General features: G+C 38.0%; 2 protein-coding genes across 2 annotated transcripts; one reads left to right on the top strand and one right to left on the bottom strand.

Moving 5' to 3' along the window:
• Positions 1-3770: 3770 nt before the first annotated feature.
• LOC149138812 (uncharacterized) lies at positions 3771-4660 on the bottom strand. Its single transcript, XM_089453324.1, has 3 exons — positions 4322-4660; positions 4126-4188; positions 3771-4030 (listed from the first exon to the last, which is right to left on the bottom strand). Exons 1-3 carry the CDS (start codon positions 4571-4573, stop codon positions 3944-3946), a joined length of 402 nt encoding a protein of 133 aa, XP_089309450.1. The 5' UTR covers positions 4574-4660; the 3' UTR covers positions 3771-3943.
• Positions 4661-5096: 436 nt separating this feature from the next.
• On the top strand, positions 5097-9575 carry LOC149138811 (uncharacterized). Its single transcript, XM_089450500.1, has 4 exons — positions 5097-7058; positions 7434-7889; positions 7983-9019; positions 9551-9575. Exons 1-4 carry the CDS (start codon positions 5097-5099, stop codon positions 9573-9575), a joined length of 3480 nt encoding a protein of 1159 aa, XP_089306626.1.
• Positions 9576-19291: the final 9716 nt, after the last annotated feature.

The raw sequence follows: 19291 nt of genomic DNA, 5'->3' as shown, positions 1-19291 counted from the left end.
AGGGAGCCATTGGAGGAATAAGGTATCACACAACAAGGCAGGGAGTTGGTAGCTCTTCTCTTCTTGCCAAATGAATCCAAGAAAGAATGTGAGTGACGTAGGTATGAGTAACACATGAAGTTATGGGATGTGAGCATCATTAAGAAGAGCAATGAGATAAGGTGACACTGAACGATCAAGGGGAATTCGCCGAGTAAGTAAACTATTCCTCCCATTTGACTCCTTATATTTGTTCTCTTCTGTATTTACAGCCTTTGATGAGGCAATGAATGTGTTTTGGAAGCTCACAAAACCCCTGCTATCAAAGGGAAATAATAACTTTGTTTGTGATGGGAAGAGAATCACAAAGAGACTAGAGCTATTTAGGCAAATAAATTAAAATTATTGTTGGCGTACTTACCATCTTGCAGGTGAGGGAATCTTCAACACCGAGAGGCCTCCAAGGCTCCATTGCAACTCGCTTGAGGAATAAGTGCATCTGCAACACCAAAAGCCCTCAAGGGGCCATTGCAACTCGCTTGAGGAATACGTGTGTACAACCATGAGGAATAGGTGTGTGACATTGCTATGCTATGCTCTTGACATCTCAAGAGCTAAGAACAAGATGTATGCGACACCTAATGAAGGTGCTCTTGACAACTCAAGAGCCAAAAGCAAGGAAAAGGAAGCGTATTATAAGTTATGGATTATTAGAATTAAATGGTCAAGGATTAATTGTAGGATTAATTCATTTGAGTATAAAATACTATCAATTTGCTCAAATTTATGCTAAGTATTGCTTCTATATGAAGCCAAATAAGATGTCGATTTTTTATATTGGACATGAGAGAAAAACTTAAACAAAACTTTGGTTAATTTTTTTTATTTTTTTACATTGGAGAAGAGAGCAAAACTGAAACAGAACTTTGGTTAAAACAATAGATTTTTTACATTGAACAAGAGAGCAAAACTGAAATAAAACTTTGGTTAAAACAAAGAAGTTTTCATTGGTATTTGTGTGCAACTAATAGTCAAACTAAAAATGATTACCCTAGCCGGATGGACAGAGACTAATAAACTAAAAATTCTAATAAATTAAAAATTTCAAAATAACAAAATGTATCTAAAATAATAATAACTAGAAACTTTTGATTTTTTGTAAACGCCATTTTTTATTTTAACTTTTTTAAATTCTGTTTTGAAAAAGGCTGGTAACGCTTCCAATATGATTTCTACCCAAAATATTTCAAATATTCAAATTTTGTTTTTTTTAAACGAAAAAACACTACTCCACGTCTCTCCCCAACACAGTACAATCTTTCTTTGTACTTTTAGTGTCACTGTTTTGAATTTTAAGGATTTATTGGTCAACTTTATCGTCGAGGTGGGTCACTATTATTTGGAGTTGTCTACCAAGGTGGAAGAATTGTGGGGACGAACAAAAAGTGGTCGAAATTCAGCCAAAAAAATTTAAGAAAAAATTGTAGAGACAGAATAGTGTTTTTGAAGTTTATCAATTATAACTTGGATTTAAAAAAATCTTAGCAAGATTTTTATAACTTGGATTTAAAAAAATCTTAGCAAGATTTTCTCTCAATATAACCTGAATTTCCATAACTTTCCAACCAATTCCTCCGATTAAATAAACTACCGCCTATTATTTCCATCAAACAAAAAGGGCACCTCAGACACCAGTTCACTAGGCATCGTCAGTGCACCAGTTCGGGTCGAATTCCAAAATTTCGAGTCGGAAACACATTAATTAGGGTACAGATGGATAGTGTACCTTAATTTTTGTGGGCACCTTGATCTGGATTTTTGCGTTGGCGCATTCGGCATTAGTTATGGATAACAATTATACAGCCATGAAAGTATCTTTGTAAATGTGCATGGTTTGAAGATGAGTCAATGTTGTTATAAAAAATAATATTTAAAAGTTATGGGTAACTATTTTATTTTTATGAATTTGAAATGAAAAGTACACATGTCATCTTTATTATGTCATGGCAATTTTTGTTGTTGTGGGATCCGAAGAGAAGACTTAGAGCTATGGAAACAGTATAGTATTCATTCTTTTATCCCTGTTACAACATTCTCGGGCATTGTAATAACCCTGGTAACTTGTAATTTCCGGTAAATGCTGCAGTAAAAACAATTTGGGTGATAACTTGTTTTGTTAAAAGACATTATTGTTTGTTAAAAGAAATGAAATGAATTATTTTTACACATGTGTGGAATGAAATGCTGGCAGCCTCTAAAAGAGGCTTTTCTATTAAAAGAAATGAATCAGTTAAGAAACTGAAAAAGAAAGACAACTGCCTCTCACCCTGAAGAGGGTTGGGGAAGGAGACCTCTGGGCTGTTTGGGAACAGGCAGAGGTGAGATTCCAGAGAGAGGAGTTGCAGAGCGAAAGTAAAACGGGTTATGTCTGGTTGTGATCAGATAACTCAGCACCGTGGTGCTTAAGTCTTGTTGAGGGCTGCAGGCCTACAAGACGGCTAGGGGGGAGAATCCAGCGTAGTGGATCTCAAGGTTGGGCGGTTAAGAGTGAAAACTCTCAGGTGACTACAGAAAACAGTATATACCCCTGCAATCGAGTACCAGGTACGCATCTTAGACTTTAAGTTCAGAAAGGTTCTAGTATTGAAGTACTTAGTATATCTTTACTAAAGAGTTACCGTATAGAAGCTTAGTGAGATTGTTATTATTAAACAAATAGAATGAAACCATGTCTCAGACATTCAGGTGAAATATTTAACAAAATAACACAGGAAATCTGTATAACAGAAAGGCTAATTTCCTCGATAGTTTAACCAGGAAGATATTAGCCTTGCTTGTAAAGGTCTGAGTAGATAAGGGCCGAGTGGGCTGTTAACCAAGGGCATAGGCAATCCGACACCGAAGTGTCTGATAACTCTTAGCCGATGAGATAACCTTGTGGTGTACATTTAATCAACAGAGTAATTAAAGAGAGACAGAACTATAAGGATGGAAATTATGAATGCGTCCAAACCAGTTAAACAGTATTTGTGATAATATATTAGTTTATACAGAATAGCATTTCATACATTAGTTACTTCCAGTTATGTGTGTAAGTATTTCGGGCGAGTGAAGAACGGAAGTAAAGAAACATTTATATCAAACCCTAGTTGCTGAAATGAACATTTATATCAATCCCTAGTTGCAGAAAGAAATGAAGAAATATCAATGCATTCGAGAAGTAAATCTCATGTCGAAAGACAGATACCAGAAACCCAATAAACGCATAAACCAGACATATGAGTACACATATGGTGAGACTGTGCGCGGAAAGGGATAGGCTACACCTTCATGGAATGAAGGTAAGTCTATCCTCTCGCTGTAGGCCGAAAGCATTGCCATAGAAAACAATACAGTAGAGAAATCATAGGTTTTCTTAACTCGGAGGAACCTTAAACCAGAGCGTATTAAATCTGTGAAGCAAACGAACAATGATATAACCACAGTACATATAAGAGCTCATTACCAGCTTGATAATCTACATGGCACGGAATAGAAATAGCCTAGCAGTAACAGAGACTAATCAGAGGCATATATTTATTCTATAAGAACAGATTAGATATGAAACCCTTAACCGTGACCAGACACATCAAATGTCGCAGCGAGGCTATGAATAGTCGCTGATTAACATAATAGCATTTATGTGAATATTAATAACAGAAAACAAACCGATATCATTCTCTAGTGACGGAGTTGAGACATTAAAATAAAACAGAACTTCCATTATAAAACTCAGTCCGAAACAGGGATCTTTGGAAACCCAGTCCGCCATGATAACCACATCTTTAAATACGATGAATAAAGTTGGGTTTATACAACTGTGTAACTTGTTCGTAAACAACAAAGCACCGAATCAACCTAGGTATGATTAAGCTTCAGAATACATAGTTTGGAACAGAGCTTAACAGTAAAAAGAATCTAAGTATCAAAGCCATAACCTAGGTACAGCAGAAAACGACCATTCCAGAAAGGCCGTCAAACATAGCCGCATAAGGATGGGTCCAGGAGCCACCTGTGACACAGGTAGAAGTAGGCTGCCTCAGCCATAACATAACCCTGAAACGCACTATACAGACAGAAGAAAACTCGGGGAGTTAAGGGGCATACCTGAAACAGACTTGCGTAATCCTTCAGCAGTTGATGCATGCGAGCTGTAGTGTAAGAGAAAACCTAGCAAACGTTCAAAATGAACCATGTCGGATTATTATTCATCCAGTGGGATATAAACGAGAAATATTAGCACTGAAACAAGTCGAAGTGAAGCATTACCAGCAAATAAATGAGTTAGGGAGGCGTGATAAACCTGGAGAAGGCAGAGGAGTGACGATCCGGTGCAGAACGAAGGGGCCTGGATGTTGCAGCGTAACCAGCGGAGGAGGTCAATGAATAACGAATGAACAAATGATCCATGAAATGAAACCCTGGCACTTTTATACACCCGATGAAACCCTAAGTGAAGCCAGACCGTCCGATGGTGTCGAGTGATCTCCATCGTCAATTGTGGGCGGGAAGCTGTGCACAAAACCCGGGGTTGGTCAACCCTCCCAGACCACATGGCCTTCACGTGATAAGGAGCCACCTGGTCTAGATTGTGGTGAGCTGGCGCAATGCTCTGCCAAATGGCAGTAAACTCAAATGAATGCCGTCCTTTCGTAATTGCTGTATCATTATATAAGGTTAACAAAGGTTTTGGGCAGCGTGCGGTCGAACTTTATTAACCGGAGTATATCCTTGGTACCAAATAAGGAACATTCGACCCTTATTACTTACGCTAACCTCCTTGTGGATATGTGTTAGATGGACTATGACAAGTGCATGTTAACTAGGAGATTACAAATATAAGGTTAACCGTGTAATAACCATACCATAATTTTTTTTTATGACTGTAATTTTGGTTTTGGAAAGGGAGTGTGACAATGTGGTATCAGAGCCAAGTTCCAAAGCTGAGACCTCTGGAACAACAATGGGAACAGCAGAACAGTTATGTTATACATGTATACAGTACAATGTTATTAATCATGTTTTTGTGTAACCAGGAGCATATTGAGACATTCAACAGCTGACAGTTATACAGTAAGATGGAGGATATGCCGGGAGCTGGCAGCACCCCAGCAGATAATGCAGGAATGTGGGTTCAGCTTGGTGCTGAGACACACAGTACTAATCAAGCAATACTTCAAACAGTTCAGGAACTGAAAGGTGAGATGGCACGCTTACGGGAAGACAATGCACGATTAACCATGGAACAAGAACGAATATTGAAGAGCTTATCTGAAAAACAAAATCCACCCTTACCCAGTCCTAGTGCAGAGCAACGAAGGGGCACTGAGGAACGGAACTACGCTCCTGAGTTTTCAGAAGAACATGAAGATCATTCTGACAATGTACAAGAGCAGCAGGCTACCAAGAGACAGAAAACGGAATTGCAGGGTGAATTTCGTAAAATCAAGCCCCCGCTTTTCGATGGGGAGCAGGAGGAAGCGGCGGAAGCATGGCTGATCAATATTAATAAATATTTCCAATTGTATGAATATGACCAAAATCTGAAGGCCCGTTTGGCCATTTTCCAGTTGCAGGGCAAAGCCACCTTGTGGTGGGAAGAAATTAAAATCGTGAAAGGTGTAACTGAGCAGAGTATAACCTGGGAAAAATTCCAGAAATATTTCAAGGAGAGGTATTTAACTGAGCGCTTTTATGATGAGAAGGCGCGAGAATTTCATGATTTACGACTAGGACAACAATCCATGGATGAATTCATAAATCGCTTTACTTCACTATTGCGTTATGTGCCCTACATAAAAGAGGAGAAGGCCAAGGTGCAGAGGTTTGTGAGTAGTCTGCCAGCTTATATAAGAGAACGAATTGAGTTTGATAACCCCCGAACCATGGATGAGGCAATCAGGAAAGCCAGAATTTGCTACCAGCAGAACAAACAAAAGGGAGAAAATCCAGGCAGGAAATGGAATGAGAGAAAAGGTAGCAGAAATGTCGGAAGCAACAAGGGCAGCCGCGGAAATGGTGGCAAAGGGGTTGGAAAAGGGCAGTTGAATAGAAGCACAAGTAAGGGTATTTTCCGTTCTAAGCCAAACGAGAGTAGGATGAGTGAGCTCCCTGCTAAATCAGAGGTGGAAGGAACCAGACCTCCAGTTCAATGTTGGGTATGCGAGGGGCCGCACTATGCTAGGAACTGTCCACAGCGAAAAAGAACAGATCAGATATCCCAAGTCCATGAAGCTTCCACTGTAGGGGATGTGGCACGCAGCGTACCGAGGATCAATGCGGCATTGGAGGACCGACAGGCAGAATATCAACCTTCCATGGTGGAATTTGAAGGTAAGATTTCAACCCTTGCTGTAGCTGTGCTTATTGATCCAGGAGCTACTCTAAGTTATGTTAGTCCAAAAATAGTGGAATATTGTAAGTTACCATCAGAAAAATTTAAAAACCCATGGCTAGTCCAGCTAGCTACGGGAGCAAAAAGGCGAGTTCTAGCGAAAGTTAATAATTGCGCTTTCAGTATAGCTGGACAGCCTGTGACAGCAGACTTGAATGTACTTCCATTGGGATCCTATGACATTCTGATTGGCATGGATTGGCTGGAAAAGCACTGGTCATTAGTAAATTGCAAGACCAAGACCATATACTATAAAGATGATATGGACCAGCAGCAGGAATTACAAGGAATTAAGCATCCTGTTCAGATCCGACCTATCACTGCAACCCAGCTGGCCAAATGTGTGAGAAAGAAATGCCAGATTTACGCTGTACAAGTTGGTTATGTGAACCAGAAAGATAAGATGTCTGCAATAAATGACATACCGGTGGTGCAGGAGTTCACAGATGTTTTTCCTGAAGATATTCCGGGTCTGCCCCCAAGGAGGGACATAGATTTCACTATTGAGTTGATACCAGGGGCAGCCCCAGTATCAAGGGCACCATATCGGATGAGCATTCCGGAGTTAACGGAATTAAAGATGCAGCTCCAGGAATTGCTGGATAAACAGTACATTCGACCTAGTGTGTCACCTTGGGGGGCTCCAGTATTATTTGTGAAGAAGAAGGATGGGACCCTTCGCATGTGCATAGATTACCGACAGCTGAACAAGCTCACGGTCAAAAACAAGTACCCCCTACCCAGAATAGACGAACTCTTTGATCAGGTGAAAGGAGCAAAGTTGTTCTCCAAAATCGATCTGCGATCTGGTTATCATCAGATCAGGATCAAGGATGAGGACATTGCCAAAACTGCATTCCGAACACGCTACGGGCACTACGAATTCGTAGTGCTACCCTTCGGTTTAACCAATGCACCCGCTACTTTTATGTGTATGATGAATAGCGTGTTCCACCAGTTTTTGGACAAGTTTGTGCTGATATTTATCGACGACATATTGATATATTCTCGTTCTCAGCAGGAACATGAGGAACACCTTAGATTGGTGTTGCAGACCCTTCGAGAGCATCAGCTTTATGCTAAATTTAGCAAATGTGATTTCTTTAAAGAGGAAATTCAGTATTTGGGTCATGTAATTACAAATGAGGGAATTGCGGTTGACCCTGAGAAGATTAAATCGATTATGGAGTGGCCTACGCCCAAGGATGTTTCAGACATCAGATCTTTCATGGGGCTAGCTGGCTATTACAGAAGATTTGTGGAGGGCTTTTCAAGAATAGCCTACCCCATTACCTCATTGCAAAAGAAAGGAAGGGCATTTAAGTGGACAGCAGAGTGCCAGCAAAGCTTTGACCGCTTGAAGCACTTACTCACCACCGCCCCCATCTTGAGAATCGCGGATCCTAATAAGGAATACGTGGTATGCACTGATGCAAGCAAAGAGGGCGTGGGGGGAGTATTAATGCAGGAAGGTAAGGTAATTGCATATGAATCAAGGAAGTTGAAGGAACACGAGCAGAGATACTCTGCCTACGATTTGGAATTAACTGCCGTAATTCATGCACTTAAGATGTGGCGACATTACCTACTCGGAAAGAAATTTCTGTTATTGACTGACCATCATAGCTTAACGCATTACTTCAATCAACCCACTTTGAATGCGAGACAAGGTCGTTGGGCAGATTTTCTTAGTGGTTTTGATTTTGATATAAAACATCTAAAGGGCAAGGAAAATCGAGTGGCAGATGCCTTAAGTCGGAAAGTTCATTGTTTGTGTGAACTTTCAGCCAGCCGGTGGCGGAGTTCGTTAATAGAACAAATAAAAATAGCAGCGGACAGCGATTCAGCATATCAGCAGCTGAAGCAGCAGATACAGCAGTCTGACCATGGACAGTTACAGCAAGAGTACACATTGGATAATGTTGGATTGCTGTATTTCAACAAGAAAATGTATGTACCTAATTCCGATGATCTTAAGAAGTTGATCCTGGACGAATTTCACACCAGTCATTATGCTGGACATCCAGGATATCAAAAGATGATTACAGCACTCAGGAAAGAGTATTACTGGCCAAGGATGAAGAGGCAAGTGGTGGAATACTTGGCAAAATGCCTGGAATGTCAACAAATCAAGGCAGAGCACCAACATCCAGCGGGACTGTTACAGCCTTTGCCTATCCCGGAATGGAAATGGGAAACCATTTCCATGGATTTTATAACCGGGTTACCACGGACAAGAAAGGGTAATGATTCTATTATGGTCATAGTTGATAAACTAAGTAAGGCAGCACACTTTATACCTGTGCAGTCGACCTACAAGGCAGTACAAATTGCACACCTCTTTATGCAAAATGTGTTCCGCTTGCATGGAATGCCAAAGGTAATCATATCGGATCGTGATGTGAAGTTCACATCTATTTTCTGGAAAACATTGTTCGCTGAGTTGGGTACCCAGCTGAATTTCAGCACAGCTTACCACCCGCAAACTGATGGCCAAACGGAACGGGTCAACCAGGTATTGGAGGATATGTTAAGGGCAAACGTGATGCTCAAGCCTAATCAGTGGGAGGAGTATTTGCATTTAGTGGAATTTGCCTATAATAATGGGTATCATACCTCCACCCAGTTAAGTCCCTTTGAGGTGTTGTATGGGCGGAAGTGCCGCACACCCTCAAGTTGGGGTGGGTTAGAGGATAAATTGAGTTTGGGTCCGGAAATGTTACAAGACATGGAAGAGATGGTGAAGAAAGTGCGAGCGAACTTAAAGATTGCACAAGACAGACAGAAAAGTTTCGCAGATAGGAAAAGAAGATTTGCAGAACATAACGTGGGCGACCATGTGTTTGTAAGGATTCAAACTAGAAGGAGCACACTGCAGTGGAGTGGGTGCGCCAAGCTGGCTCCCCGATATGTTGGACCCTTTCAGATTCTAGCTAGGGTGGGGCCGGTGGCTTACCAACTTGCTTTACCCAGTCACATTAAGATTCACAATGTGTTTCATGTTTCTGTCCTAAAGAAGTATGTGTATGACCCCAGACATGTCATCCAATGGCAAGATGTACGGGTAAGAATTACCTCAATTGGCTTAATTATACAACCAAGCTTAATGAAAATTGACTAAGTGCTGGTTGTTTGCAGGTCGAACCGGAAGGCGGGGTCCTAATCGAACCACAGAGCATTCTCGACCGGAGAGAAGTGCGGCTGCGGAAACGGGTTATTACCCAAATTAAGGTACTGTGGCAGCATTACAGCCCTGAAGAGGCTACATGGGAAGATGAGGAACTTTTCAGAAAAGCTTATCCTAATTTTTTTAGTAAGAATGGACATCGGGACGACGTCCAATCCCAGGGGGGGCAGATGTAATAACCCTGGTAACTTGTAATTTCCGGTAAATGCTGCAGTAAAAACAATTTGGGTGATAACTTGTTTTGTTAAAAGACATTATTGTTTGTTAAAAGAAATGAAATGAATTATTTTTACACATGTGTGGAATGAAATGCTGGCAGCCTCTAAAAGAGGCTTTTCTATTAAAAGAAATGAATCAGTTAAGAAACTGAAAAAGAAAGACAACTGCCTCTCACCCTGAAGAGGGTTGGGGAAGGAGACCTCTGGGCTGTTTGGGAACAGGCAGAGGTGAGATTCCAGAGAGAGGAGTTGCAGAGCGAAAGTAAAACGGGTTATGTCTGGTTGTGATCAGATAACTCAGCACCGTGGTGCTTAAGTCTTGTTGAGGGCTGCAGGCCTGCAAGACGGCTAGGGGGGAGAATCCAGCGTAGTGGATCTCAAGGTTGGGCGGTTAAGAGTGAAAACTCTCAGGTGACTACAGAAAACAGTATATACCCCTGCAATCGAGTACCAGGTACGCATATTAGACTTTAAGTTCAGAAAGGTTCTAGTATTGAAGTACTTAGTATATCTTTACTAAAGAGTTACCGTATAGAAGCTTAGTGAGATTGTTATTATTAAACAAATAGAATGAAACCATGTCTCAGACATTCAGGTGAAATATTTAACAAAATAACACAGGAAATCTGTATAACAGAAAGGCTAATTTCCTCGATAGTTTAACCAGGAAGATATTAGCCTTGCTTGTAAAGGTCTGAGTAGATAAGGGCCGAGTGGGCTGTTAACCAAGGGCATAGGCAATCCGACACCGAAGTGTCTGATAACTCTTAGCCGATGAGATAACCTTGTGGTGTACATTTAATCAACAGAGTAATTAAAGAGAGACAGAACTATAAGGATGGAAATTATGAATGCGTCCAAACCAGTTAAACAGTATTTGTGATAATATATTAGTTTATACAGAATAGCATTTCATACATTAGTTACTTCCAGTTATGTGTGTAAGTATTTCGGGCGAGTGAAGAACGGAAGTAAAGAAACATTTATATCAAACCCTAGTTACTGAAATGAACATTTATATCAATCCCTAGTTGCAGAAAGAAATGAAGAAATATCAATGCATTCGAGAAGTAAATCTCATGTCGAAAGACAGATACCAGAAACCCAATAAACGCATAAACCAGACATATGAGTACACATATGGTGAGACTGTGCGCGGAAAGGGATAGGCTACACCTTCATGGAATGAAGGTAAGTCTATCCTCTCGCTGTAGGCCGAAAGCATTGCCATAGAAAACAATACAGTAGAGAAATCATAGGTTTTCTTAACTCGGAGGAACCTTAAACCAGAGCGTATTAAATATGTGAAGCAAACGAACAATGATATAACCACAGTACATATAAGAGCTCATTACCAGCTTGATAATCTACATGGCACGGAATAGAAATAGCCTAGCAGTAACAGAGACTAATCAGAGGCATATTTTTATTCTATAAGAACAGATTAGATATGAAACCCTTAACCGTGACCAGACACATCAAATGTCGCAGCGAGGCTATGAATAGTCGCTGATTAACATAATAGCATTTATGTGAATATTAATAACAGAAAACAAACCGATATCATTCTCTAGTGACGGAGTTGAGACATTAAAATAAAACAGAACTTCCATTATAAAACTCAGTCCGAAACAGGGATCTTTGGAAACCCAGTCCGCCATGATAACCACATCTTTAAATACGATGAATAAAGTTGGGTTTATACAACTGTGTAACTTGTTCGTAAACAACAAAGCACCGAATCAACCTAGGTATGATTAAGCTTCAGAATACATAGTTTGGAACAGAGCTTAACAGTAAAAAGAATCTAAGTATCAAAGCCATAACCTAGGTACAGCAGAAAGCGACCATTCCAGAAAGGCCGTCAAACATAGCCGCATAAGGATGGGTCCAGGAGCCACCTGTGACACAGGTAGAAGTAGGCTGCCTCAACCATAACATAACCCTGAAACGCACTATACAGACAGAAGAAAACTCGGGGAGTTAAGGGGCATACCTGAAACAGACTTGCGTAATCCTTCAGCAATTGATGCATGCGAGCTGTAGTGTAAGAGAAAACCTAGCAAACGTTCAAAATGAACCATGTCGGATTATTATTCATCCAGTGGGATATAAACGAGAAATATTAGCACTGAAACAAGTCGAAGTGAAGCATTACCAGCAAATAAATGAGTTAGGGAGGCGTGATAAACCTGGAGAAGGCAGAGGAGTGACGATCCGGTGCAGAACGAAGGGGCCTGGATGTTGCAGCGTAACCAGCGGAGGAGGTCAATGAATAACGAATGAACAAATGATCCATGAAATGAAACCCTGGCACTTTTATACACCCGATGAAACCCTAAGTGAAGCCAGACCGTCCGATGGTGTCGAGTGATCTCCATCGTCAATTGTGGGCGGGAAGCTGTGCACAAAACCCGGGGTTGGTCAACCCTCCCAGACCACATGGCCTTCACGTGATAAGGAGCCACCTGGTCTAGATTGTGGTGAGCTGGCGCAATGCTCTGCCAAATGGCAGTAAACTCAAATGAATGCCGTCCTTTCGTAATTGCTGTATCATTATATAAGGTTAACAAAGGTTTTGGGCAGCGTGCGGTCGAACTTTATTAACCGGAGTATATCCTTGGTACCAAATAAGGAACATTCGACCCTTATTACTTACGCTAACCTCCTTGTGGATATGTGTTAGATGGACTATGACAAGTGCATGTTAACTAGGAGATTACAAATATAAGGTTAACCGTGTAATAACCATACCATAATTTTTTTTTATGACTGTAATTTTGGTTTTGGAAAGGGAGTGTGACAGGCATGCTGTCATGCCATATGTTACAACCAGTCTTCTGTTTGGAAGAAGGATGAAAGTGGGTCAGAATCTATTGAAAAACAATTTACATTGCAGAATCTTCCAGTTGTTTAATCGAAGAATTTGGTGATTGTTCAAATCAACCCTGGATGGGGATTGTTAAGAAAGTTGAGGTCTCAAATTCTATGAACTCCGGGATGGGGCATCCTCATTTCGACTGCGTTTTTGGGGATATTCTTAACGAATATGCAGAGCCTTGTAATTTCTTAAGTAATAATTACTGTAATGTTTTTTAACTGCTATTATACTTTAATACTTGCTCCACGTGAATTGTAAATTTTAAGTATTTTTTTTTTTTAAATGCTGATTCAGAAACTTGTGGTAATTAAAAGAAATATTTTAAATTTTTATATGCAAAATGATGCGAAAGCTTGGGTTCCAATCTGGATCCAGCGAAGTGTCTTTGGAATATACACGCTCTTACTGTGATTAGATGTTTACAATGTTTGCGTTATTGGTGTGAATATGTAACGGTGGGGAACATGACATTGTCTAAAAATATATGAAGTATTTTGCCACTTTATCTTTACCATGGTGTAAAACCTACTTTATCTTTACCATTGTGTAAATATATTAGACATCTTTACCACTATGTGAAACTTAGTTAAATATATCATTATCACTGTGTAAAATATATCATTTCATGGGAGAGGTTTTAATTTACCAAAACTCTAGAGAAAGAGTGGTTTGGGAAAAAAATAAAATTATTGATAAACGATCTATATTTTCAATTTTTGCTTTTTGATATATTTAAAATTAGTATGAATATGGATTACTTTTTAATATTATTATTTAAATTTATATATAAATTTTACATTTTTAAAATGGACAAACCCGAAAATGCCCTATATTTTTTGCTATTTTTTTCACATAATATGGTAGACATTGAATTGTGCAATTTTTTCATAATTATTGGGAGTCATTGAATCCTCCGTTGATAACTTCAATCTAATTCCCAAAGAAAAAAATCCTAATGACATGTCCTCTCATGGAGCCAATGAGAGTCAACCCCATATATGGGGTCTCATGGAGCCAATGAGAGTCAACCTCATATGTGGGCTCTCATGGAACCAATGAGAGTGAACCCCATAACCTCATGTGGATGGAGCCAATGAGAATCAACCCCATATGTGGGCTCTCATGGAACCAACGAGAGTGAACCCCATATGTGGGCTCGATGCAACTCTTTTCACATCTAATTAACATTTTTATCATATATGCTTTGCTCTATAGAGGTTCATACTACAGAGTTAGGTTTGCAATTCTATTCTTATCTATCTCAAATTTCTATAATATAATGAAACATCAAAAGTTTGGAGACTCAAAAATGGTGATTGATGGTATAAATAGGAGGACAGAGGTTTCTTCCTCAAACTTAGTTCCCATCATAAATAAAATATTAAAAAATGTAATTAGAAGGATGGAACATAAGAGGCTAATTGTATTTACTGAGAAACAAATAGCATCACTAGTTGTTAAAGGAGGCATTAAGAGTTTAGAGAGGTACATGGGAGATCATATAGTATAAATATGATCATGGTAATTTAGTTTAAGGATTTGAACTAATTATTTGTTTAAGCATTTTTGTGTTTTTTGAACAAAACTATTTAAAATTTTACTAAACTTTCTCATATGTCTTGGATAAACCCTCTGTCTCCACACAATCTATATTTTTGATAAAACACACACATATATTATATATAATAAAAAAATAATTCACATTTTTATATATAGAAATATTCTTATTTTTAATTTTATTAAAATATTGAGAATACTTGACATTCTCTCTCCACTTTTAGTATATCCAAAATTAATAGAATTTATAATGTTTAGTACAAATATTATTTATATTTATATAAATTTCACATTTCTATGTATTGTAATAATTTTATTAAAAGATTGATAATACTTGGTAATTTTCTTTGACATATTGTATTATTATTTAATTTATTTATTTATTTTAATGTGATATATATAATATTCATTATATAAATAAGTAAATAGATAACTTAATAAAAAATATTGTAAATATTAAATTTTACATATTAATTAAATTAAATTATAATTATTTTTATTTTTATTTTTATTTTATAAAAGTAAATAAATAAATAGAGTGTATTATAATAACTCATTATTAACACACATTATATATATATATATATATATATATATATATATATATATATATATATAGATACACACACACACACACACATATATATATATATATAACGTTAAAATATTCTGGTTTGAAGGTAAGAACTTGTACATCTTGAACCAAAATTTCTTTTGCAAATACCCAAAAACTCCAAGAAGGATGGACATAGTTGGTGTCTACATACAAAGTTTTTGAATTGACTTTCTTCATACAAAACTTATAAAACACCTAAAAGCACTATATATTTGCATAACATGACAAATACAACTAAGTGATAAGTGTCCCACTGCATTTCCTCCAAAACTAGATTGGCTTGATTTTTGTTTGCTTCGCTGAGGATGGGAGGGATAACCTACGATATCCGCAAGGGAAATATCTTCTTACAATGTTAGTACACATGTCATTGTTGTAGCGAATCCTTGGACCCACAATTGTGAGCCTCATCAATATTTTCCTCCATTGTTAGTATTAATGTCAATCCAATGCTCTATATAATCTGTTGAGCCATTTCTATTTGATTTGAAACCCTTGACTCTACCATTAGTGTCGCATTGAACCAAAAAAACTAATAGATCAATGTAATATGAAACCATTATGGAAATGTTTTTGTTTGGATAAAAATACTTTGAAGGCAAGGAAGCCACGCATGTATTTTGCTTCCTGGATGGAGTAACGTAGGATTCATAAATTCTAACTGATTTATTAACCTCTAAAACTCTCATTGACTTTTCCTCTCGCTGACGAGACATGATGAACACCATCCAAGTGGCCACACGGACTCGTCCCTCCATGTAAAGCTGTGGCCTCACAACACAAAGGGAGTTATATTGATTAATATAATTTCAAAATAATCCCTAAAAGGAAGAAACGATGAGACTCGTCACATTATTGTACAATTAATTTCAATTAATAATTGAAGAAATATGGTTCTTATTATATTCCTCATGGAATTGATTTCTTAATCATGTCCCATTCATCAACCTGAACAAAACATTGTTCTAATAATACTCCTTGATTGTCTAGAGAAGATTCCACTGTGTTGAGGTTTCTCTTGACATGGATGAGTTCAATTAAGTCGTCAAATTTAACCAATAGAATCTTGACTCGATGTAGAATATGGGCTAAGATCTGCTTAGAATTCCCTTTTAATTTACTCACATGCTGAATAAGAATCATTGAATCCACAAAAACAATTAGGTAATGAATTCCCATGGAGAGATCCAAATCCAAACCTTGTAACAAAGCTAAATATTCGGGGTGATTATTTTAAGAAACCCCTAGGCCCCAAACATATTGAATATTCATTTCTTCGTTGGGGAAAAAGATAATATAACTCATAAATTTTTAGGAATGTATTTTGTAGTATTTATTTTAATACCTATTTATAATTAATAATATAAAAAAATTAAAAAAAACATATAACGTAAGACCCAAGGCCTTATTAATTTAGAGAAGAGTCAAATCTATACCTAGAATATTGGCAAGAGAAGACAAGGACAGCTAAATAGGTCAATGGGATTTAATGCAGTTAATAAATGCCCTCGATCGGGGTGCAAGTTAGAGGGCAGACCCACAAGGTAGTTTAAAGGATAAGTAAATCAAGGTATATCACCTCTGTCCCTATCACGACAATGAGTTGAGGCATCCTCAAATGTGCAATGAGCAGGGGTGGGAGACAAACTTCGGTTATTTACGAGGAGTTGAATTTGTGACGATAAGTGGGTGCATCCGGTTAAACACACCCTGACGAGTTGTGCGAAGAAAAGTTCTAAAGGTGTGACAGGTTGAGAGTCGAAAAAACGAGATTGGGAAAATCGACTATGTATGGGAGCACGTGATGAGTTGGTGGGCTGGCGTGCGGAGCGGATGACTCTGCGGGCCAAAATGTGGAACAAATGAGTTGGTGGGCCGATTCATTACTTGGAATTTTCATGGGCAGATTTGTATGGTCAACCAACCCACCTTAACCATGGATTCCAAGTTCCTGAAGCAAACTGTACATTTCTTTCTGCACCTTCCTTTTTCTGTTTGAGAATGCCTCCCCAACCAATATTGCTTGCATCTGATTCTATGATGTTGAAAGCATTGTCATCAGGTACATAAAGGCTAGGCAGTGTCTTGACTTTACCTTTGATTTGTTGAACAAATTTGGTATGGGCCTCAGTCCATGGAGGTGGATTTTTCTTCAGCCTTTGATTTAACAAACATCTATCCTATGCACAATCTTGATAGAAGTTACTCACATAATTTAGACATCCTAGAAATCTCTGAAGCTGGGTTTTATCAATAATGATGTCAGGGAACTTTTCAGCGAATTCGAATGCATGTTTCTGCAAGGATATTTGACCATTGAATATGGTATGGCCAAGAAACTTTACAGAGGTTTGGAATATCTCTATTTTCTTTTTGCTTAAAACCAAACCATTTATTTTTACCAACTGTAAAAATGTCTGTACATGCTTCAAATGATCTCGAATATTTTTCAAAAAAATTAAGATGTCATCAATATAGACCAGCAGCCAATCAAAGTAAGGTTTGAAGATGGAATCCATTACCTTCTAGAAGTTAGAGGGAGCATGATTCAATCCAAAAGGCATTACATTCCATTCGTAATGTCCTGTAGGCATGCTGAAGGCTGTTTTGAACTTATCTTTTTCAGAAATGGCGACCTGCCAAACACCTGACTTTAAATCAAATTATGAAAATATTTTTGCTCCCACTATCCTCCCTATCAAATCACCTTTGTGGGGGATAGGATATGTATTATCTACAAGAACAGAGTTCAGAGGTTTTTAATTGATTACAAGCCCTGGGATGCCTCTAACTTGTTCTGATCTTTTATTTACATAGAACCCATAACAGTTCCAAGGACTATCAGATTCCCTGATGAGTCTACTATTCAGGAGTTGTTTTATCTCTTTTTCACATAGCTCCCTGAACTCTTTTTTCATTGGGATTGCTCTGCTTTTGCATGGGTTCCCACCATACTCTGTTTTGTATGGTAATTCAACTGTGTGCCGTTTCTGATGCCAAAAGGCATTTGGTTCTTCTGAACATCATTCATCCTCTACTGTCTTATTAAGGTGAGCAATTTTCATTTTATTTAGAGGACTTTTCAATTGTTATTAAATTTTTATTGAAGACTTCAGATCTTTTAGATCTGTTAACTTTGCTTCAGCTTTGTCTAAGTCCCTGATTGTTTGGACCATGGTTGAAATCCTTGGGCTTGTGATGTAAGGCATTTCAATCCTTTTTGACTTTCCATCTGAAGTTGGGACTGTAATGAAGTATCCAACTTTATTATTCTTTAATCGTATTTAACCATGGGGTTCAACTACGGTTAAACATATGTAAATTAAAAAAAAAAAACATGTAGCCACCATTTTACCATAGAGATTATTAACTTATAAATAGGCTTTGTTACAATACTATGGTCCAACACCATGGCTTATTAATACCACATTTATAAAAAAACTAAAATAATGCTCATATAATACTTTTTTTAATTTATCAGTTTAATTAAAAGAGTAGAAATTGGTCTACATAGCCTATTGGTACTTGTGTTGCTTCTTGGTATCAACTTTTACAAGTGTGTTGAACTCTAACAATTACTAGTGATATTCGACCACCTCCATTTTAGGATGGAATCAAGGTGGGGTCAGGTAACCGTAAACGCTATGTTTTTCTTCGTATTAATAGGAACTTCGATTGATATCCACCATTCTAGTGGGGCTGTTGCCCTGATCATAGATCTAGACTTTAAGGCATGAACTAAAAATTCTCCAGTTATGGGGCATGAAGGGTCATTTTATATTGCATATGATGGGTGAAATGGGAACTTCCATCAGATATTGAGAGGGGAAGTTTCATCCAACTGTGGAGAACTGACCAAACTAGTAACTGCAAGAATGTGGGGTTCTTCCTTGCCTTATTATGGGTTCCTCTCCCAATATTAATTCCCCCTCCCTTTTATCTTCTCACTTCCCCCTCATGGTACTTGTTCACGTAAGTTATTGCCCTTTCCTTAGGAGTATAAATAAGCACTTTCTCTTTCTTATTATGCAATTCAGTTTGTATGCATGATGAATTCAAGAAATGGACACATAAATTGACTAATAATGAAATATTGATTCGTTTCGATGAATATTTACGATTGATTCAATAGGTAAATATGCATATATCTCTATATACTTAGCAATCTGGTTTATTTGGATGTTCGTAATGCATAGTGGAGAGCTGACTAACTAGACCGAAGGCCGAGGTAGCTTTCTCCAAGTATGGAATAAAGAGATCAGAGTGCACAATCTGATGTTGAAATGTGTTCATAGAGACATGATAAGTTGAATCTATAGATTTGATTTCCGCTGTAGGGAATTTCCGATCTAATCCTCTAATTGATGTAGCTTTACTGTAAAATTTTTCCTCACAAGGAAATCCTATGCCCTCTAATGAA

Source organism: Pinus tabuliformis, chromosome X, assembly GCF_031772625.1.
Source record: "Pinus tabuliformis cultivar Carrire ecotype Pingquan chromosome X, CPIR1, whole genome shotgun sequence".
NCBI lineage: Eukaryota > Viridiplantae > Streptophyta > Pinopsida > Pinales > Pinaceae > Pinus > Pinus tabuliformis.
The sequence above is the reverse complement of the archived record's forward strand: the minus strand, read 5'-3'. Positions and strand labels throughout refer to the sequence as shown.

Coding starts and splice junctions, on each gene's coding strand:
- LOC149138811 (XM_089450500.1), top strand. CDS start 5,097: ATGGAGGATATGCCGGGAGCTGGCAGCACCCCAGCAGATAATGCAGGA. Junction 7,059..7,433: donor TGTCACCTTGGGGGGCTCCA/GTATTATTTGTG, acceptor CGTTCTCAGCAG/GAACATGAGGAACACCTTAG. Junction 7,890..7,982: donor TATTAATGCAGGAAGGTAAG/GTAATTGCATAT, acceptor CATGCACTTAAG/ATGTGGCGACATTACCTACT.
- LOC149138812 (XM_089453324.1), bottom strand. CDS start 4,573: ATGTGGTCTGGGAGGGTTGACCAACCCCGGGTTTTGTGCACAGCTTCC. Junction 4,189..4,321: donor CACTCCTCTGCCTTCTCCAG/GTTTATCACGCC, acceptor AACGTTTGCTAG/GTTTTCTCTTACACTACAGC. Junction 4,031..4,125: donor ATTACGCAAGTCTGTTTCAG/GTATGCCCCTTA, acceptor CCTGTGTCACAG/GTGGCTCCTGGACCCATCCT.